This window comes from Poecilia reticulata, linkage group LG1, assembly GCF_000633615.1.
Source record: "Poecilia reticulata strain Guanapo linkage group LG1, Guppy_female_1.0+MT, whole genome shotgun sequence".
NCBI classification, from domain to species: domain Eukaryota; kingdom Metazoa; phylum Chordata; class Actinopteri; order Cyprinodontiformes; family Poeciliidae; genus Poecilia; species Poecilia reticulata.
Window position 1 is genome coordinate 28,901,478 of NC_024331.1, and position 19,144 is coordinate 28,920,621.

Here is a 19,144-nt window from a genome sequence, read left to right on the forward strand (position 1 = left end):
ATGGATGGATGGATGGATGGATGGATGGATGGATGGATGGATGGATGGATGGATGGATGGATGGATGGATGGATGGATGGATGGATGGATGTTTTCTCCAAATAGTGCGGCACTTTGTTTTTCACGGAGCGTTGTCTCATGCTGGCAGCCCCTCCAAGAGTCAAAAGGTGTGTTGATTGTAAAAAGTATTTACTTTAGTGCATACTTTATATGTTAATATTACTGCATTAATTAATATATTTGGCCTAGACTTAAAGTAACATATGAATGGAAACATTGTAAAATGATTAGTTACACAGACCTTAAGTCATATGTGTTTTAGCTCTTATGGCAGTGATATGTGGAATTCAATGCTACAATGAATGGAATGTGCTTTTTAAGGAATAACATCTTATAAACCATCAGTAAAGCTTCATCCTTGTTCAGAGTTTCATGCTACAGATGTATCACTTATTGAGCGTATGATAGAATCAATAGGATAACTGGAAGTGACCAAAACAAAGCTCTATTCTTTAAACAAAGCTATCATAAAACATTTTATAAGCACTGTAGAACATATTAACATAAATCTATGGAAACTAATTTGTAAAAATAATAAAAGTTCCCATTAGTTAGAGCAAACAGCAGCTTAAACCCTGAGCGCTGCCTCACCTTGAAGTGCTGGAGGAGGCGTGGGACTCTTCTTTCGCTTTCCCCCTCTCCTTGTTTTCTTCAGCACTTTAAATGAATCGGTTATCAGTCCACGTTTTGTTGTCATGGTGACGATCTAGAAAACACACATATCAATGAAATTTACTACAAACGGATTGGGCTGTCTGCCTTAGTAAACATATTTTCATCGTTTCATATTGACAGTTGGTTATAAAGTTTACCAAAGAGCTCAAATGCCTGTCTCATACTGAGATGCACCAAAATGATAAAAATCAGAGAAAAACGAAGAAGATTTGATTCCTTATTACAGGTTAACAGCTGATTTGAGACAAATACAGAAAATATGAAATATAGAAATCAAATATTATTTCTTTTCCATGCAATGTTTGGTTTTGATTCAAAATTTGCTTTTCACTTCAGATTATACTTGTTTACTATTATGTGATCTGCTCCTGTTTAAAATAATTCTGCTGATCAGATTGATCAGACTGGTGAATCACTACTTTATTGAACATGTTTTTAAGTTAAATCAGTGTTACGACTGGCTCAATGTCATAACAAAAACGGGAGACATGCAGGGGTTAAAGTGTAGAACAATGAATATTTATTAACAAAAACAACAATGGATTGTGGATATCAGCATCAGTGGTGTAATGCAAATGCTTGGATGTGTTGTATGAGTGCATATGGAAGTGTTGAAGTGCCAAAACAAAGACAAACGCAAATSTGCARAAAGGAGGGGAGCTGAGGTCTGGCAACAAAACACCACAAGCGTCAATCGGCAGAGTGGACGCCGAAGGAGACCCAGAAGATGGAGACAGCCATCTTCTGCACTCCCAGTCAACCTGATCAGCAGCACCTGTAAAGGGGAGGAGCACAAGGACAGACAAAAACATCTGCAGCTCAGCCCTTAAGGCCCAGGGTCGTAACAATCAGGTATTTAGATTTTCTAAATTATGTTTGTAAACTAAATTAACATTTCCAAACATAGACTGATAGTTTATTAGTTATTACTCATTATATTAGTGTGACTAGAAATAGTTTCATTATTGACTAATGTTGGCACAATATAATAATTGAATTTGCATTTGAAGCTTTAATTCTGAGAATAAATTTATTTTATAATATATTTTTCTATTTCATTTAAACGCGTTTAATTTAGGCTCTTTGAAAAATAGAATTGCACTCTCAAAAAATGTAAAACTGTTAAAAAATATTCTTAATTGATATGATTTGTAATACATACAGATGCTACTAATGACTTAGACTTATCTGACTAAGTAATTCTGTGCCAAATAGGAAAAAAAACGTTTAAATAATGGAATAAAATACGGAGTTCTGCTTTGATGCGCCGATATGGATAAAATACTTCAATGAGAGTAAACCAAGGTTTCATTTCCGGACATATAATCAAATAATAAAACAGGGAGACGAAGGAATTCGTAATACTAATAATATATCTTTCTATAAATTGCAGTTATTAAGTTATTAAGAGGGAAGATATTACGCTGCTACGTTTTATTTAGTTTGATTCAGACTTTAGTTCCGCATTCATTTGTTATTACAGCGTTATACTCCCTCTAACAGATCTCAGTAATCTGATTTAAATAATTATTTAAAAAACTATGAACGACGTGCATTTACGGCGAACACAAACAGATCCCGGATGTGCATCAGCACCGCTTTTAAGCTCAGCTTTAAGTTGTTTATTATGAACTTACCTTGTTATGTTCACGATTAAAAATATTTGTTAGTGTTTGCTCTCGGTTGTTAATGTTTATGGACCCACTTTTCTGCAGAGAAATCAAACCAAAACAATGACGCGTTTGAATTCTTCTTCTACGGTCGCCTCGCCAGTCCACGCCTCTGCTGCCACCTGCTGGAATCCCCTGCGACTGCACAGAAGATTGTGCAGAGATGGAAGCTGTTTATATTTAACTGGGGAAGAAAGACTACGAACAAATTGAAATCTCATTAAAGTAGAGCTGGACAATAAAACTGAATAACACATCACAGTATGAGCATTACAATACCAGTCAATACAGATAATTATTGATAGTCAAAAATTTGCTTTAAAAAAACTCAAATTTTGAGAAAGAAACATGTGTACATGACATGACAAAACACTGTTCATGATACATTTCTCTTGAGGACAATGGCGCATTTCATACTGCTCCTTAAAGCCATGATTTACAGAGCTAAATTGGGATCATAAAATTTATTCAAAAGAAAAAAAAAAATTGAAACAGAAAAATTATTTTGAAACTGAAAAAAAAAAGTTTGACAAACGTTTTGAAACTAAAGAACTGTGTTTTTCAGTTTCATACGGGTTTTTAGAATTGTTTTCAAACTATTTTGAAAATAAAAAAGTTTATTTTTTTATTTAAAAAAATACATTTTGTTTATATTTAAAAAAATATATCTTTTGATTTTTAATATATGGCCTCTCAATAGGGGCCATTTTGTTTTGAACAAATTTTATGGTCCCTATTTAGCTCCATAATTATTAAATAGTTATGTAGTTGAGGCACGTTGGTTTGAAGCCTCTCAGCACTATTAAAGTGGTAGAAATTGTTATCTGAGATACATTAAAACACTTACTGAAACAAATTTGATGGTATTTTAAATTTGAGTGCGCAAATCAGAGTGGCAGAAAATCACACAAACCTCAGTCCATCAGTCACTATAGAGGGTTTACAGTGCAGTTTATCTGAAGTCCCATCAGCTCTCCTAAAGTGGTTGAATTATAACGTCCACTGACATGATCTCTGTGGTTGAAGTTTCAGTCCTGGACGGAAGTGCTGACTTTAATGGAGACGCAGGTCATGCTGCCCAAGGCTGGAGTGTCACTAATGGCTGATAAGGGAGCAAAAGATGGACAAAGTCCTTTTCTTCCCTCCTCCCTTTCTTTGCTGTGGCTTTAATTCTCAAAATCAATACAAATCTCTTTAGAATGACTTGTGTAGTGCAAATTTAATCTTTTGTGTCTCACTAATACTTTTGTTATCATGAATTGCATTCAAATGATGCTTTTATAGCTTTGTATGAGTGAGAATATGAGTGTCCACATGTATTTTACTCATTTTAATAACGACTTATGACTGTGTTTTGTCATGAAGACTTAAGATTTAAAGATTATTTTATGTAGAGAGTTTATTTCTAAACCTGTTGCAATAAGCAATTAATCAATTAATAACATGATAAACTAAAATGAGCTCAGTAATTTCCATTTCGATGGTTAATATTATGTTTACAGACACTAATCCATTTTATTTATGGTCACTTTACTTATATTTATCATTTCTCCCAGTTCCAGTTCAAAATGTTATTTACAAAATGGAAGTTTATTGATCTTTGAGAAGGCAAACTTATTATGCCGTTTATATGACAAGAAAATGGTCTCAAAGTAGCAATATCATTGTTTATTATAATAAATACTGGGATAATTTACTGTCCAGAAAAATGTGTTATTCTGACAGGCCAGCCCTTGAAACCTGGGTTTGAAAATCCCTGATCTAAGATAAAAACAACAAAAATTATACCATGGCTACAAGAAACATTGACATTATAGTTTATATTGTCTGAAATATATTGGTTTTGGTCCAGTAGGGACTTCTGTTGAAAATAAAATGGTTCATTTTTTATTTTATTTTCACCAGAGTGGATTCTAAAAATGAAAGAAAAACAAGGAAGAGAAAAATAAAGAAAAATGAAACAAACAGAAAATAAAGGAAAAAAAGATGGAAAATAATAACAACAAAAAGAAACAAGGAAGATAAAGAAAAAAAGGAATAAAGGAAGAGAAGATAAACAAAAAAAGAAAAAGGAAATTATAAACAAAGCAAATAGAAATAACAAAAAATATGGAAAGACACTAAAAACTTAGACAAGAAAGAAAAAAACAGAAAAAAGAAAAATTATTTTTAAAAAAATCTAAAATCATTGTAATAAAAATGTAAAAATTTAATTAAAAAAAATATAAAGCAGTTTAAATTTTTTTTTTACTAAAAAGTATTAATAAATGTCTTAAAAGTCAGAATTGCACATATAGATTACACCACTGTAGAAAATGTACATTTTAAAGAAAAATCACATTGTGACACTTTTGACTGCTGGATAAAGTCGTTGCTTCAAAGAGCAACAATAACCAGAAACCAAAGATGCAGCTAAAACTGTAAAACTGCCTGACTACAGCAATAATGAGGTACATAGTGAAAGAAAGCGAGCGAGAAGGAAAGAAAGAAAAAGAAGGAGGACTCTATCAGCTGACAGGCTTTTATCCAGTCCTAACTTGTGATGTTTAATGGAGGCATTCAGTGGTTCCTGATGGCATTAGACTGAAAGGCGCTGTAAGTGAATAAGTGTGTAATGTTATATTCTCGATATGGTTAGATGTGTGTATTAGGATGTGGAGACTCATCCATGGCGCTAATAGCTGTCTTTTACACAAAACGACTTCTCCTCTCAGTGTGGTCTACCTCTCTCTCTTAATGGATATTCTGTGGTTTCTGTTTCCCTTGGCTACATTACGGCGGCTGTTTAATGGAAACTGTCCTAAGAAGTCCTGGAAAAATCTCAGCAAAAGTGAAAAAATAAGGTTTTAATTTTTACAAATCAAACATTAGCTAAAAGAAAAACAAAAAAGAAAAACAGCAGCATTTTGCTGGATTTAAATCTAAAATTAGCAGAATTTTATTAATAAATCCCATATTAACAGTATGTAAAACTATAGACTTCCTCATATATTTGCTTATTCTTAATGAGTTTGTGTGTTTTGGTTTTGGATTATTTTAATTTTCTTATTATTTTGACGTCAATGTCAAGATTCTTTTGTTGTCTTCTGTTCTTTATGTACTGATTTATGCTATGTTTTGATCTTATTATTATTATTGTTATTATCATTATTATTATTAGTGTTGCTGTTTTTTTGATTTGCCGTTCATATTACTAATTAAATGCAACGCTCAAGATGAAGAAAGCTACAAAAAAAAAAGAAAGAAAGAGAGAATGATAGGACAACTTTTATGAACTTCTGTAGAAAAGTCAGTCTGGATGCTAAGAGTGGTGGGACGGAAGAAAAAGTATTAATTCCACTGGCAGATTATTTAATTTACAACATGGGAAAAATGTCATATTATAAGTGAAATGGAACCAGAAGTTTTTTTAACAATTATTAAGGAGTTATTGACTTAAAACAAGCTCCTACTTCCTGCTGAAAAGTTCCATGTAAGATAGTCTTTTCTTATTTCTAATGTATTAAGATATTTGAACTAGAAACTAAACCAAAGTTACCTGGTAAGATTTCATGTTTTTGCAGTTAAAAATGATTGGACTATAAGAAGAAGGTGATAAATAACAGTTGTTACAACAAATTTAACATTTACAAGTTTTAATCTCTTTCGATTATGGTTCTTAGATCATAAATACCTATGGAATAAATACAATTATTACATTGTGAAAAGCGGATTTGTGGATTGTAAATTAAATGTTAAAAGACTTGGGGAAAAAATGACTTGTGCATGTTTTTTTCATAATTAACACACAGAACTTTCCAAATGAATCATCTCTGTGTCTTAATTATTGTTGCAGTCTATTCTGTCAACTTAATTTTTTGGCTCAAACCAAACCTGCTCAAAACTGAAAGACCAAAGAATGAAAAAGAAAACAGAAAATTAAAGGAAGTGACTCAAATAAGGTTTGTATCTAAAATTTGAGCCTCATGAGAGGAGAGGTTGTGGATTAAAATTTTGCTGAATGGTTTTGACTGAAGGCTGCAGATAGATTTGAGTGTGTGCGACCACACCGCACTCAGCAGAGAGAGGAGGCGTCTTATTATTGGCCTTATAGGAGAACTGTCAAGTTAGCTGCCAGAAGGAGGAAAGCCTGGCTGGATCACGGCTCACATAAAAGACAAACACCGAATCAGAAGGATCCTCATTTATTGTCTTTATCATCGAGATGTTTGACGTCTGCAGAAACAGGAAGAGAACAGAGACAGAAGTCAGTGAGACTCAGGAAATTTAGACCAATTAACAGCTTAATTAAGAGTCTTTTTTCTTTACAAGAGCTTTGTTTTATTTTATGTTTGTCTTTTTTGTGTTCACTTTAATCTTAGAATTACATTTGAGACTGTCCAATACAAATCTTTACACTGTAAAAAATCACTTAGGTTATTTTTGAGGGTTTTTTGTTGTATTTTTGCATTTTCCATCCACAAACTGCCAAGATGTGGTCGTGTATGAAAAACTTCTTCACTTATGAAACGACAAAGTCGGTGGTTGTGAAAAGCTGGACTATTGGCATCATCAACCGGATTGTTCAACTTATCATCATCTCTTACTTTATTGGGTAAGTGTAAATCATTTCATTAATCACTGCAAAACCTGAATAATTAAAGGATTTGTTGCTAAAACAGTTAATTTTAAATAACTGTAAAACTGAACTCACTGAAATATTAACGTTTCACTGTAAAGCCATTGAAATGTCTTCAGATCGTAGCTTGCCTGGTCTAAAGTGACTCTTCAACATAACTCATAGACAGATTCTTCAATATCTTTTTATTAAATGATGGGTAGCTACACTTAAGGTTTTAAAGCTTATTGCAGGGTCAGTTCCTCTAGCAATTTCTGTCAATACAAATGCATTAGCAGTGTTTTAAGTGCTTCGCCTAACCGCTCACTTTAACACAGCTGAGCTTCATTAAAATAAATAGAATATGCTTTTCAGAACTCTGTCTTCATTGTGTTTCAACTTTGTTAAAGGTTTTAAAAAGAAAGCAAATTTCAGGTGTTCACACTGCAAAAACATCAAATCTTACCAAGTATTTTTGGTTAATTACAGTGCAAATATAAACACTTGAAATAAGACAAAAATAATTCAAGAGTAACTTTTAAGACAAATACATGTTTAAGTTAATAATTCCTTAATATTGATTTAAAAAGTATTTGTTCCATTGACCCATTATTTCACTAACAAAGCATTTTCCCATGTTAAAAGAGAAATAATCAAGTAGCACTTTTTTAAACATCAATACTAAGGAATTATTTTACTTAAAACAGCCTTATATATCTTTCTTTAACATAACTTGTAAGTTATTTTGTCCTATTTCAACTGTTTTAAGATATTTGCACTAGAACCTGAACCAGAAATACTTGGTGAGATTTAATGTTTTTGCAGTGCACTGAGACCTGTTCAGGTTTACAGACATCTCCTGAATTTAATTAGTTGGTCATTTAGGAATGAACTGATTCAGTTCTGCATCACTGCGGTGACACCGCAGTTCTCACTAATGATTAATGGACTAAGTGCTAAACGGAGACAGTTTCTGTTGTGTTTTTCGAATCAAACTGCCTTGTCCAGTGGGAAGTCATTATGTATAATCAAATCCACAACGTTCAGATTTCAAGGAAACTACTATATTCACTGAGCTACAGTCACTCAGTGGTTTTATGATCCATATGCCTGCAGCTAAAATCTGTGAATACTTGAGAACTTCTCTTTAAACACTTATAGCCGTCTATTTTAATAATTTAAACACTAAATATATCTTAATATGTATTAATTCTCTATAGTGGAAACCATCTTGGGATGACAGCTAGTTTCTACAGTGTTCTTTATTTCCACTTTTGGGGTTACAGTCAATCAGTGCGAATGAAAATGAACGGGGCAACTGGATTGGCTGCTATTAAAGCTAATACTGTGTCAAACAGCATTGCCTCTAACTATTTCAGCTTTCTCTGTAGCATTTTGTTTTGCGTATTTAGGTGTGTTAGATAATTTAACATTGAAGCTGACAGAAAACACATCTGGGATACTCCAGGGTTCTATCCTAGGGTCCTTCTTATTTAATATGCTCCCACTATCTCAGATACAGCTTCATCTGAAATCCATGTTTTCTTTTGCATTTAACATCAAACACCAGTGTCAGAAAAGTTTATTCATATTTATTTAATTATTTATGCTAGTTTTATGTATTTGACTTTGTTTGACTGGATGTTTTGTTTTTGTTGTTGTGGAGTTTTATCCCCTTTTCTAAAACTACTTTTTCCCACGTGAGACAAATAAATTATCTTATAATAAGTAATAAGATTGGTTACCGTAGCGATGCAGATGATACACAGCGCTACGTTGCTGTAGCTGCGTTTCCATTACATTTGTGCTCAAACCTGCTTTGATATTCCACTCATTTTGAAAAAAAAAAACACAAAAAAAAACACAAAGCACAAAGATCTTTTTACTGAATCATGTGTGCAAATGCAGACCTGAGCATTTAGAAGCACTTAAAGACAATTACAAAGACAGTCTTTTATCGCCTAATGAATATTTCTGGGATTGAAGGAAAAATGATCCAGCAAGATTTAGAGAAATTCATCCATTGACCTTATAGACTGACTTTAATCAGTTTAAGTCCTCATAGGTTCACTAGTTAACTACACAACTATTATCAGTCTGCCGTGGCTGATTAGTCTTACAGGAAGAGCCTCATTTACCCATTAGCTGGATCTTATTCCAAGCGAGTAATTTAATCCTTATCCACAGAATGTGTTTTTCAACTCCTCTTTTTTCTATTATTGTCCTCATAAAAATAATCTCGTCACATTCTTGGAGCCAACAAAATAAGATGATTTTCTTTAATAAAATGTAAAAAAAATAAATAAAAAATAACACATCAGACATTGTTTTTTGTGTACCAGTGCAGAGTAATAGAGTGATCACTCTAATGCAATGCTGCTTAGCAACAATCTTCCATCCTATGAAATAGGAATACAAAAATTTGGACCAAAAGCCAATATTTACCGATGTCATAATGACTATATATGTTTCCTTTAACTTTTAACACTGTCAAAGAGCCACGTCGCTTTTATGCTTCAGTTAAACACAACATAAACAGAAATACATACATGAAATAAAAAACACATTTTCAATGTGCTTGAACTAAAAAAGCAGGTAGGAGGGGGATGTTGAATGTTGTTCGCCCAGGGCACTTAAAAGGCTAGGAGAGTCCCCGCATCTAACACTGTGACTTCAAGAAAATTGAAGTCACAAAAATTGTACTCAAGTACTCAAGTAAAAGTAAAAAGTAGCAATATAAGAAATTACTCCAGTTAGAGTAAAAAAAGTATTCGGTAAAAAGTCTACTGAGTAGCTGATCAAATTATCAACCATTTAATATTTAAAAATGACATCATCAGACCAACCTAAATATAAAGCTAAGTGGAAATTTTAGTATTTTAAGGCCAAAACTATCAATAATTAATATAAGTAACAAAAAAAACAAAAAAAAAAAAACAAATCAGGTTAAAACATGTTTGTTTGTCATTCAGTGGGTAGAAAATCCAGAAATTTTACACAAGAGTAGAAATACTTCATAATAAAATTACTCAAGTAAAAGAAAAAAGTACAGCATAGTAAAACTACTCCTAAAGCGCATTTCTTCAAAAAGTTGCTCAAGTAAATATAATTGAGTAAATGTAACTATAGTTTCTACCCAGCTCTGGTGATTTTAAGGGCGGTCAGTTTCTAACCTGCTAATGGGCTCCAAAAGGCACTTCGCCTGATATTTATTTCAACTAAATATGATGTCAAAATGTTTGTCACAGTTTCCCTGCTTGTGTTTTCAGTTGGGTGTTTCTCTGGGAAAAGGCCTACCAGGTGAGAGACACAGCTATAGAGTCGTCAGTCATGACAAAGGTCAAAGGTTTTGGAAACTACAACAACAGAGTCATGGACGTTGCAGACTACGTCACTCCTACGCAGGTATTTATCGGTACATTTCAGTAATTAATAGAAAGATTCACTATAATGTTGAGCTGCAAAATCCATGTGGTTTTTCTACAGGGAGGTTCGGTCTTTTGCATCATCACCAAAATGATTACAACAGAGAACCAAGTGCAAGGATACTGTCCTGAGGTCAGCTGATGTTAAATTCACTTCAGAATTAACTTTTATGTTAATGACAGAATCCAGTGTCCAAACATGGGAATTCATTATCTGAGCAAAAAACAAGCTATACGTAAGATTTATTAAAACAAGACAACACAATTAGGCACTTGGAAAGAGGGAAACAGCTTATAAACATCTGGCAAATCATCAGTTCCAAGGCCATGAAGAAAATACTAAAAGTTGAAGTTTGCAACATTTTTTAAAAATATGTATGTTTTTTACATATTTGTTGACATTACCACCATGTCGAGACAGATCTGTGAAAAGATCTATCTCCTTCACTTCCTCCCTGAGTTGCTATCTCAAGAAATGTGCCACTCCGGACCAAATATAACCAATCAGAGCCAGGAGGTGGGCCATAGTGCTGTCAATCAATCTCATGAATGTGCTGCTCAATGTCCTAATGGCATTGAGCAGATAAACAACTTACAGTTTATCCGCCGTCATTGGCGGCCATGCTTACTAGATTGAGCATTAGTGAAAGCTTCTGCTAGATGCAAGGTGATTGACAGCGCTAAGACCCGCCTCCTATCTCTGATTGGCTGTTTCAAGTTAGCACTAGAAACAGTGCTACTCTCCCTATTGTCATTGGGAGAGTATGAAATTGTGAAATAGAAAGAAAATTATACATGATTCAAAACAGTTTTTGCAAGTTAAAAACTGAAAAGTGTGGTGTGCAAAAGTATTCAGCCTGCATTTTCTCTGAGTGCAACTAATTGCCTTCAGAAGTTGCCAGCTGGTTATTAAATAGAGTCAATCTGTGTGTAATCTAGTATTAGGTAAGGTAAGGTAATTTTATTTATATAGCACATTTTCAGTAACTAGGCAATTCAAAGTGCTTTACCTGAGTTAAAAGGAAATACAAACAAAATACTGGGTTAGCAGTTCTTTCAGAACATAATCATTTAATCTGATCTATTGATAGTGTAAAATACTTATCGTAACATTATTTAATCACTCAATCAATTTTATTTGTACAGCACATTTAAGCAACAAAACTTTACATCATAAAAAAACACAAATAATTGCGTTTTTAAATCTTTCCATGTTATTCAGACTGAGAAATACAACTGTACCAAAGACAGTGACTGCACAAAATATCGTCACAGACCAGGAGGATATGGTAACATGTTAAATTTATATTATTTTTATGATATGAAATTTAAAATATTATTGCGAATTATGATAGTATTTGTTTTGGAGCTCCTTTAACATTTCTTTGCACTCCTGCTTAGGAATCTTCACAGGGAACTGCGTTCCTTTCAAGACCAACATCTCAATGTGTGAGATTAAAGGGTGGTGTCCTGCAGAGATCGACACCATCAAGACGTGAGACGATACTTTGCATGTTATATATTTACATATACACAGTGATTTATTGATGTGTGTATTCAATTTGAGGAACCACTTTGGTACATTACTATTGCTGGTGAAAAACATCCATGTATCATCAACTATGCAGATGATATGCAGCTCTACATTACAATGTGAGTGACTCACAACCAAAAGAAGTTATTATCTAGAGGAACGATTTAGAGCCAACACAAAACTTCAGCTGTTACAGCTGGAAATTAGAGGTCAGGCCTGAAATCTGGGTGTAGTGATGAACTCTGACCTGAACCTTCAAAGACACATAAAGACAGTTACAAAGTTGGTCTTCCGGAAAAACATTTCTGCGATTTAAACACTAAAGTCCCGGCGAAATTTTAAGAAACTCATCAATGAATTTATCTTTAGTTACATTGATTACTGTAACCCTAAATGTGTCTGAATTAACCATAAATTTAAGCAAATTGAAATGATGAAAATACATTTTCTGGATGGAAACATGGCAAATTTGAAAAAGCTCAAAATTTTTTGATAAAAAGTTTCTGGGCCAGGATGTGGTAGTTTTTCAGCTGCATAGAAACAGATGCATTTAACAAAACTGCAACGAAAACACTTTATTTGCATGACACGAGTCAAATGATCACTGGATGTTACTACTGGAGAAAACAACAAAGAAGAAGACGACAGGAAGTGGTTTTTGTTTTTTTTCCGGCTCCATCAGAGCTCTCACAGCATCGCAGTTCATAAAAAATTACGTGTCATTCCAACATTTTGAATCCATTGCTTTTCTGTAAAACTGGTCTGATTGGCTGACAGAAGATGAGCGCTAACGCTAAATTATGAATATATCTCATCCTAACAGTTCACCTCTGTAGTTGTTATGATTTTTAATTACTCATTCACATGTGATTTTAACTCAATTTCTTATTTAATGGAAAAACAATCATTTCAAAATTGTGTTTTTTCGACATCCGCAGAATATTTACACACATTTGTAATAGAAACGCAGCTACTGTCAATGCTTCCCTGCTTCCCTGGCACATCAAATTTGATCAAACAATTTTTGTTTGCTCAAGCAGAATCAAAGTTTTAGATTCTGCCTTGGGTGAAAAAATTATGATCAGTTTTAACAACTTCAGATGCATTTCACATTTTAAGCTCATCAAAATAAATATAAACTTTTACAAAACAAGCCTGTTCAATTTAACCTCTGGAACTGATGGGAAACCTTTGTAAATAACCAAATAGTGAAGTGCATAAAGAGTTTTATCACAAGTGCAAAATTAGAATAAATGTTTTCTTTTATATATTTCAATATCATTTATACACTTCATTTATTTGCAAGCTTTACATCAGACATTGTGATGTGACTATCTGTTTTTATATATTTTTTTCTGAAACTCCATTTGTGAGGCTTTAGAAAAGTTATGTTTGTCTTCTCTTCTCAGAGAACCCATGAATGATGTGGAGAACTTCACAATCTTCATAAAGAACAGCATCCGTTTCCCAACTTTTAACTACACCAAGTACAACACATTTTATACTACTTTCTGTCTGATTCTGATATTAACTCACATTGTAGGTGATCAGATTATAACTGGAGAAAGCAGACCACTAGTACTTATGAATTAATGTTAGTTATGACCGAATATAACTGATCAGTGTTAGTCCCAGGCTAGTTCAAGTTTTCTCTTTTGGATTTATTTCACCCAGAATATAGATAACATCAGTCAAATGTAGTGATGATGATTTGACATAAATTGTGTCTTTCTGCAGAGGGAACTTCCTTCCATCAATAACCAATGAATACATCAAAAAGTGTAACTTTAACAAAGAAAAGGACATCTACTGCCCTATCTTCAAAGTGGGGGACATTCTTAAAAATGCAGAGCAAAACTTCACTCAGCTGGCAAACACGGTAAAAACAGCAATTCCTTTTTTTTTATAGGGATTCAATTAAATTTGTGATGTTTACTGCACATCTTGTGACATTAAAATATGACCTACTAAGCTTCCTTGAACATGTTAGGTTAGGTTTATGGGTCATACAAAACATGCTCCTTGTATTTTTTGCTTAAAACCATTCTTAGATAATGAGATTTTAGTCTGCGAAGATCTTTCAAATTGAGTTGTTTAAGGGCGTCTTGTCACTTTAGAAGCTGCTGCTGGCCAGCCCTGTAAACGGCTCATTTTCCAGACATTAAAAAACACTAACCTTTTACCAAAACATATCTGGATGATTTTTAAAGCACTTTGATTGTTTTCTGTTTATCCTTATATTCCTCCTCTGTTAGGGTGGAGTGATTGGAATAATGATCAGCTGGATGTGTGATCTGGATAAATCAGACGATGAATGTAAACCATTGTATTCGTTCACCCGACTCGATGCCATGTCGCAGCAGAGCAACGTTTCTCCTGGGTACAATTTCAGGTGATTTAAGTTTCTTTCATATTTACCAACCAGAAAACTTAGTTGTATATTTTGGACCAATAGACTAGCATCATAGTTTGGTGCAAAAAAATAACAATTTTTTTTGCCTATTTGTAGATTTTTTTTTCAAAGCAAAACTAAAATATTCAGCTTTTGACACATTTTATTGTAATTTTTTTGTTATTATCTAGGTTAAATATAAGAGATAAACACATTGAAATAGTTGTATGTTTGTATTTGTTTGTACAGGTTTGCCAAATACTATAAGATGGAAAATGGGACAGACTATCGCACTCTGGTCAAAGCTTTTGCCATTCGATTTGATGTTATTGTCAATGGAAATGTGAGTATATATTAATATTTAAAAGCAATTTATTCCAAATTAACTCAGGAACCTTTCAGTTACATTAGAGATTTGAATTCTCTTGTTTATGTTTGTTCAAAACAAGTGAGTGGAAAACTGTGTATATTGACAAAAATCTTTGTTTTTAGGCAGGAAAGTTTAACATGATCCCAACAATCATAAATATGGTGGCAGCGTTCACATCAGTGGGAGTGGTGAGCTAAACTCTTATAATTTAAACTAATATTATCCAACAAGTTTTATATCTTACATCATTTTCTAGGTTTACCAGAATTTAAAAAATAAATGACTTCTTTTTGTTGCCTCAAAAATCTTGGTTAATTAGGGTTTTACTAGAAATGCATCAATCCAGTATTACAAAAACAGATCTAGTTAGTCTAATTCTATGCTTCATTGCTTATTTTACATTATTTAGAATTCCTATTTGCCCTTTCTGAACCATTTGAAAGAAAATTTGTTGCTGTTTTTTTGTACATTTTACTATTGTTGTAGGCAGTTTCAGTTTATAATTTATTTTTACATTGACTGTTATACTTCACTGGCTGAACAAATTAAAGTTGTTTTTACACGTTTGACCAAGCTTGTGAAGCTATTGGTGTATTGAGAGTTATCAAATACATTTTTAATTCAGTACATTAATGTCTTTGCTTAAAAAGGGAAACATTTTAAGTCTATTCAATGCTCTTTTTCTGTCAGATCGGCCGACACTGATACCAACTCAGATGTCGGTATCAGTGTCAAAAGTGAAAAAATTGTATCAGTGCATCTTTATTCCTTACAGTTTATTCTTCTGTTATTGTTGTTGTTTCCTAGGGCACAGTGCTTTGTGATATAATACTGCTAAACTTCCTGAAGGGTGCAGAGCAGTACAAAGCTAAGAAGTTTGAAGAGGTAAAGTTAAACTCCGTAAAACAGCAGTATGTAACTTTTATAAAAACATGTTCTTTACATATTTGTTAAAACTGTTACCATGTAACAGTTATGAAACGGATAATCTGTGAAAAGATCGATCTCCTTCACCTCCCACTTGAGCTACTATGAACCAAAAACAACCAATCAGAGCCAGGAGGAGGGACTTATGGCGGAGAAACAACTTAAAACCGTTAATCCACCGTTATCGGTGGTCATGCTAACTAGCTTTAGCGTTCACAACAGGCTATGCTAGGTGCGGCGTAGCAGAGAGAAAGAGGGGAAGGCGATTGACAGAGCTAGGCCCCGCCTCCTGGCTCTGATTGGTTGTTTCGAGTTAGTTCTAGAAACAACCAATCAGTCAGTAGATGTTTTTTTTTTCTCCCGTACTAAACTATCACAGTATAGTGACAGTTTCAACAAATATGTTAAATTTTTGTATTTTTTATAATAAACCTTAATATCATGAGTTAATGTAGGCTGAATGCCTTTGGGGGAAAAAAAAGTTTTCTCCTTGTAATTTGTATTTTGACCTGATTAACTTGCGTTGTTTTTAAATGTGATGTAGAAATAAATTTGAGTTAGGCTGAGTTTTTCCTTCTGTCTTTTACTCTAGGTTTCGGACAATCCGTTGGACATCCAGAGCAACGGCTTGTATCACTCCCAGCTGTCGCTCAGACAAACACATTTCAAGTCCAGTGACTCTGGGGCATTTTCTATTGACCATTTCAGCTAAATAAACAGAAAATATCTCCGGGGTTTCAATCATATAGCCTCTTTCAAGGCTGAGAACATCAAAATTACAAAAATATATCAACTTAATGTAGCATAAAAGCATGGCTGTCTTTGCATGAGGATTGTTGAACCAGTTGTCTTAAAGATGATTTTGGTACCCCATAGAAATGATAGCAATAAACAACTGGTTTACTGCTCTGTAATAATTTATTCTTTTATACGTGTATAGTTGCAACCAGACGATTGAATGCACCAGATAAAAAGATACACTTCTTTTCTCCTTACTGTCTGAAACTAAATCCGACTAAACTTCTCTTGTTTAAGGTCAGTTAGAATCACCAAAACTATTCTTGCTTTGACAAGCTGTGTTTCCAGTACAATCTAAATAAGTTTTTGATTTAAAAGTTGTTCCTCTGGATAACTGCAATGTAGAGCTACTGATGTGGTGTCACTGTATGTACACTTCTGGTTTCAACTGTATGTGTCTAAGTACAAGAGCATGAAGATAGACTGCAAATTTATTTTATGATGATGCCCCAAATACTCCCTCATCAATCCCTCTTAATACAATTGTGACAAAATCAAGAAATAAAAACTTTAACAGACAGTTTTCATTCATTCCAGCAAAAAAAATAGTAAAAAGACATAATCTTCTTACAAGTATACAAATAATGGAGTAGTTCTGTCAACGGTTTATTTGTGAAGGTGAATAAAGGTGATTATGAATTTTTCTCTTATTTTTTAACATTTCAAGCATGAGTGGAAACATGTAAAAAATGCTATCTGGATAAGCAGAAATGAGTAACTATTTCCCAAATAGTTTGTCAAACATTGTCAAGTGGTAAATCTATTTAATTTTAGTTTCAAGTATCCTTCCACTTTATTTGTTCTTGTCATTGAGCCACTCTGTAATTAATTTGGTGGAATACTTAGAGCTTTTGTTCATTTAAAAAACTGTAATCTTCTGATTTTTTCCTCTAAATTTAAGAACCGCCGTTATGTCCAAACACCGCTGACTCCAACATTAAAGTGCTTTTGCAGTCTTCAGTGTGTGGTTGTGTATACTTTCTTTCATAATGCTCATTTCTCATCTCCTAAAGCGAATTCTGGTCTATTTTGCTACAGGTCATGTTTTATTGTGATTACTTTTTAAACAACCAGGAGATTATATAGATTTCACCACTTGTTAAACTAATTTATGATTTTTTTATTGACAGATTTTAACAAAAACTGCAGGTGTGTTTCTGTATCTGGTGAATTTTTGGTTATGTTTGTTTTTAAATCAGTGTTTTTTCTTTTGTTTTTTACCACAGACAAAGCTTTGATAAACGATAATGAAAAAAAAAAAGTTTTTATATACCACAAGTGTGAATGTCCTCCTATTATCCCACTTTCTCAACTTGTACTTCTTCTGTTGCCGTGTTGACGATGATGGCACGTCTTTCTGGTGCTCAGACTGAATGAAGGTTATTTTATTTTCTTCCTCAGCAACAGGATCCCTCTGAGAGAAGCCAAGTCTCTCTTTCACATGGTGTCAGATCTCAGCCATTTTGGATGCGAATGGGAACAGCAGAGTTGGTTTTCGCTCCTTCCTTCAAAAGCACAGGCACAAAGGGAGCGACACAGGAAAAACAAAGTGAGCATTTAGGTAGATGAGGATCCGCCTGAAACCAGAACTCTGCCTGGTATTCACTGATCTAAAGTCAAGTCAAGTTGATTTGTGTAGCACATTTCAGCAGCAGCAGCAGAGGTGGGCTGTGATATGTTTACTCAATTACATTTACTTGAATAACCTTCTGAAAAAAATGTACCTTTTAGATTATTTTTACTATGCCGTATATTTTACTTGAGTGATTTTATGATGAAGTAACTTTTACTTGAGTAAAATTGATTCTCTACCCACTGTGAGTAACTGGACTGAATATAGAACAAACATGTTTTAACCAAAAATTCACCTGTTGTCAACTACATATGCTTTACATTGAAAGAAATTGATTTGGATTTTTTTTTTCATTTGCCTGCTTTTGATCATTTGATCATTTGTTATTTATACGAATTTATATGAATTTTTATTTTGGTCCATAAAATACCCCAAATTTCCGCATATTTTTACACTTTGGTCCATTTGATCAGTTAGTCAGAACTTCAGTAGATTTGTTTACCAAATACCTTTTTATTCTTACTTGAGTAATTTTCTGTATGACTACTACGCTGTAAAAAAAAGAAGTCTCTAATTTACAGTAGAACTCAGGTAACAGCTGCCGATATTTTACCGTAAATTAAAGACTTTTTTTTTTCTTAACTCTTACTTTTTAGTTGAGTAAAAATATGTTGAAGTAGTGCTACTCTTACTTTACCCACGTCTGGCTTTACATCATGAAAATATAACAATAACATGAACAATCACCAATTGTAAAATCAGTAGTAGAAATTACATGTTATCATGTGCCGTCAAAATGTTGGTCAATGTTTTATTTATTATGATTTAAAAGCAAATCTAATCTAGCGGGTTTTTAGCCTCGATTTAAAAGAGCTCAGTATCTCCTCTATTTTTGGAACTTTCTGGAAGTTTGTTCCAGATTTGTGATGCCAGTCAATTTCTTGGTGCAGATTTTCTTAATTTTGTGAGATCGATGATCTTCCTCAAGATTGATAGCCAATCTTATCCCCATATCTTATCTACCTCAGCAAAGGTCTAAAAATCAACCGCTGTCCTCTTCTGCTTTCCCGTAAAGGAGGTTTTACTGACAGACCGGCCCACCAGGTCATGTCTGAGGGTTTGC

General features: G+C 33.5%; 2 protein-coding genes across 2 annotated transcripts in view; one reads left to right on the forward strand and one right to left on the reverse strand.

Annotated features, from left to right (window-relative positions):
• The window catches only part of pold4 (DNA polymerase delta 4, accessory subunit), a 4,718-nt gene extending 2,200 nt beyond the window's left edge, over positions 1 to 2,518 (reverse strand). The window contains exons 1-2 of the mRNA XM_008419738.1: positions 2,373 to 2,518; positions 635 to 766 (exon numbers count right to left, since the gene is read on the reverse strand). Of these exons, the coding sequence (XP_008417960.1) occupies positions 635 to 757 (123 nt within the window). The 5' untranslated portion in view covers positions 758 to 766; positions 2,373 to 2,518. The remainder of the gene's footprint in view (positions 1 to 634; positions 767 to 2,372) is intronic.
• Positions 2,519 to 6,533: 4,015 nt separating this feature from the next.
• On the forward strand, positions 6,534 to 17,408 carry p2rx3b (purinergic receptor P2X, ligand-gated ion channel, 3b). Its single transcript, XM_008419496.2, has 12 exons — positions 6,534 to 6,999; positions 10,272 to 10,407; positions 10,489 to 10,560; positions 11,650 to 11,716; positions 11,829 to 11,922; positions 13,371 to 13,448; positions 13,699 to 13,840; positions 14,217 to 14,353; positions 14,603 to 14,696; positions 14,846 to 14,911; positions 15,531 to 15,608; positions 16,243 to 17,408. The coding sequence occupies exons 1-12, from the start codon at positions 6,878 to 6,880 to the stop codon at positions 16,360 to 16,362; spliced, it is 1,206 nt and encodes a 401-aa protein (XP_008417718.1). The 5' UTR covers positions 6,534 to 6,877; the 3' UTR covers positions 16,363 to 17,408.
• Positions 17,409 to 19,144: the final 1,736 nt, after the last annotated feature.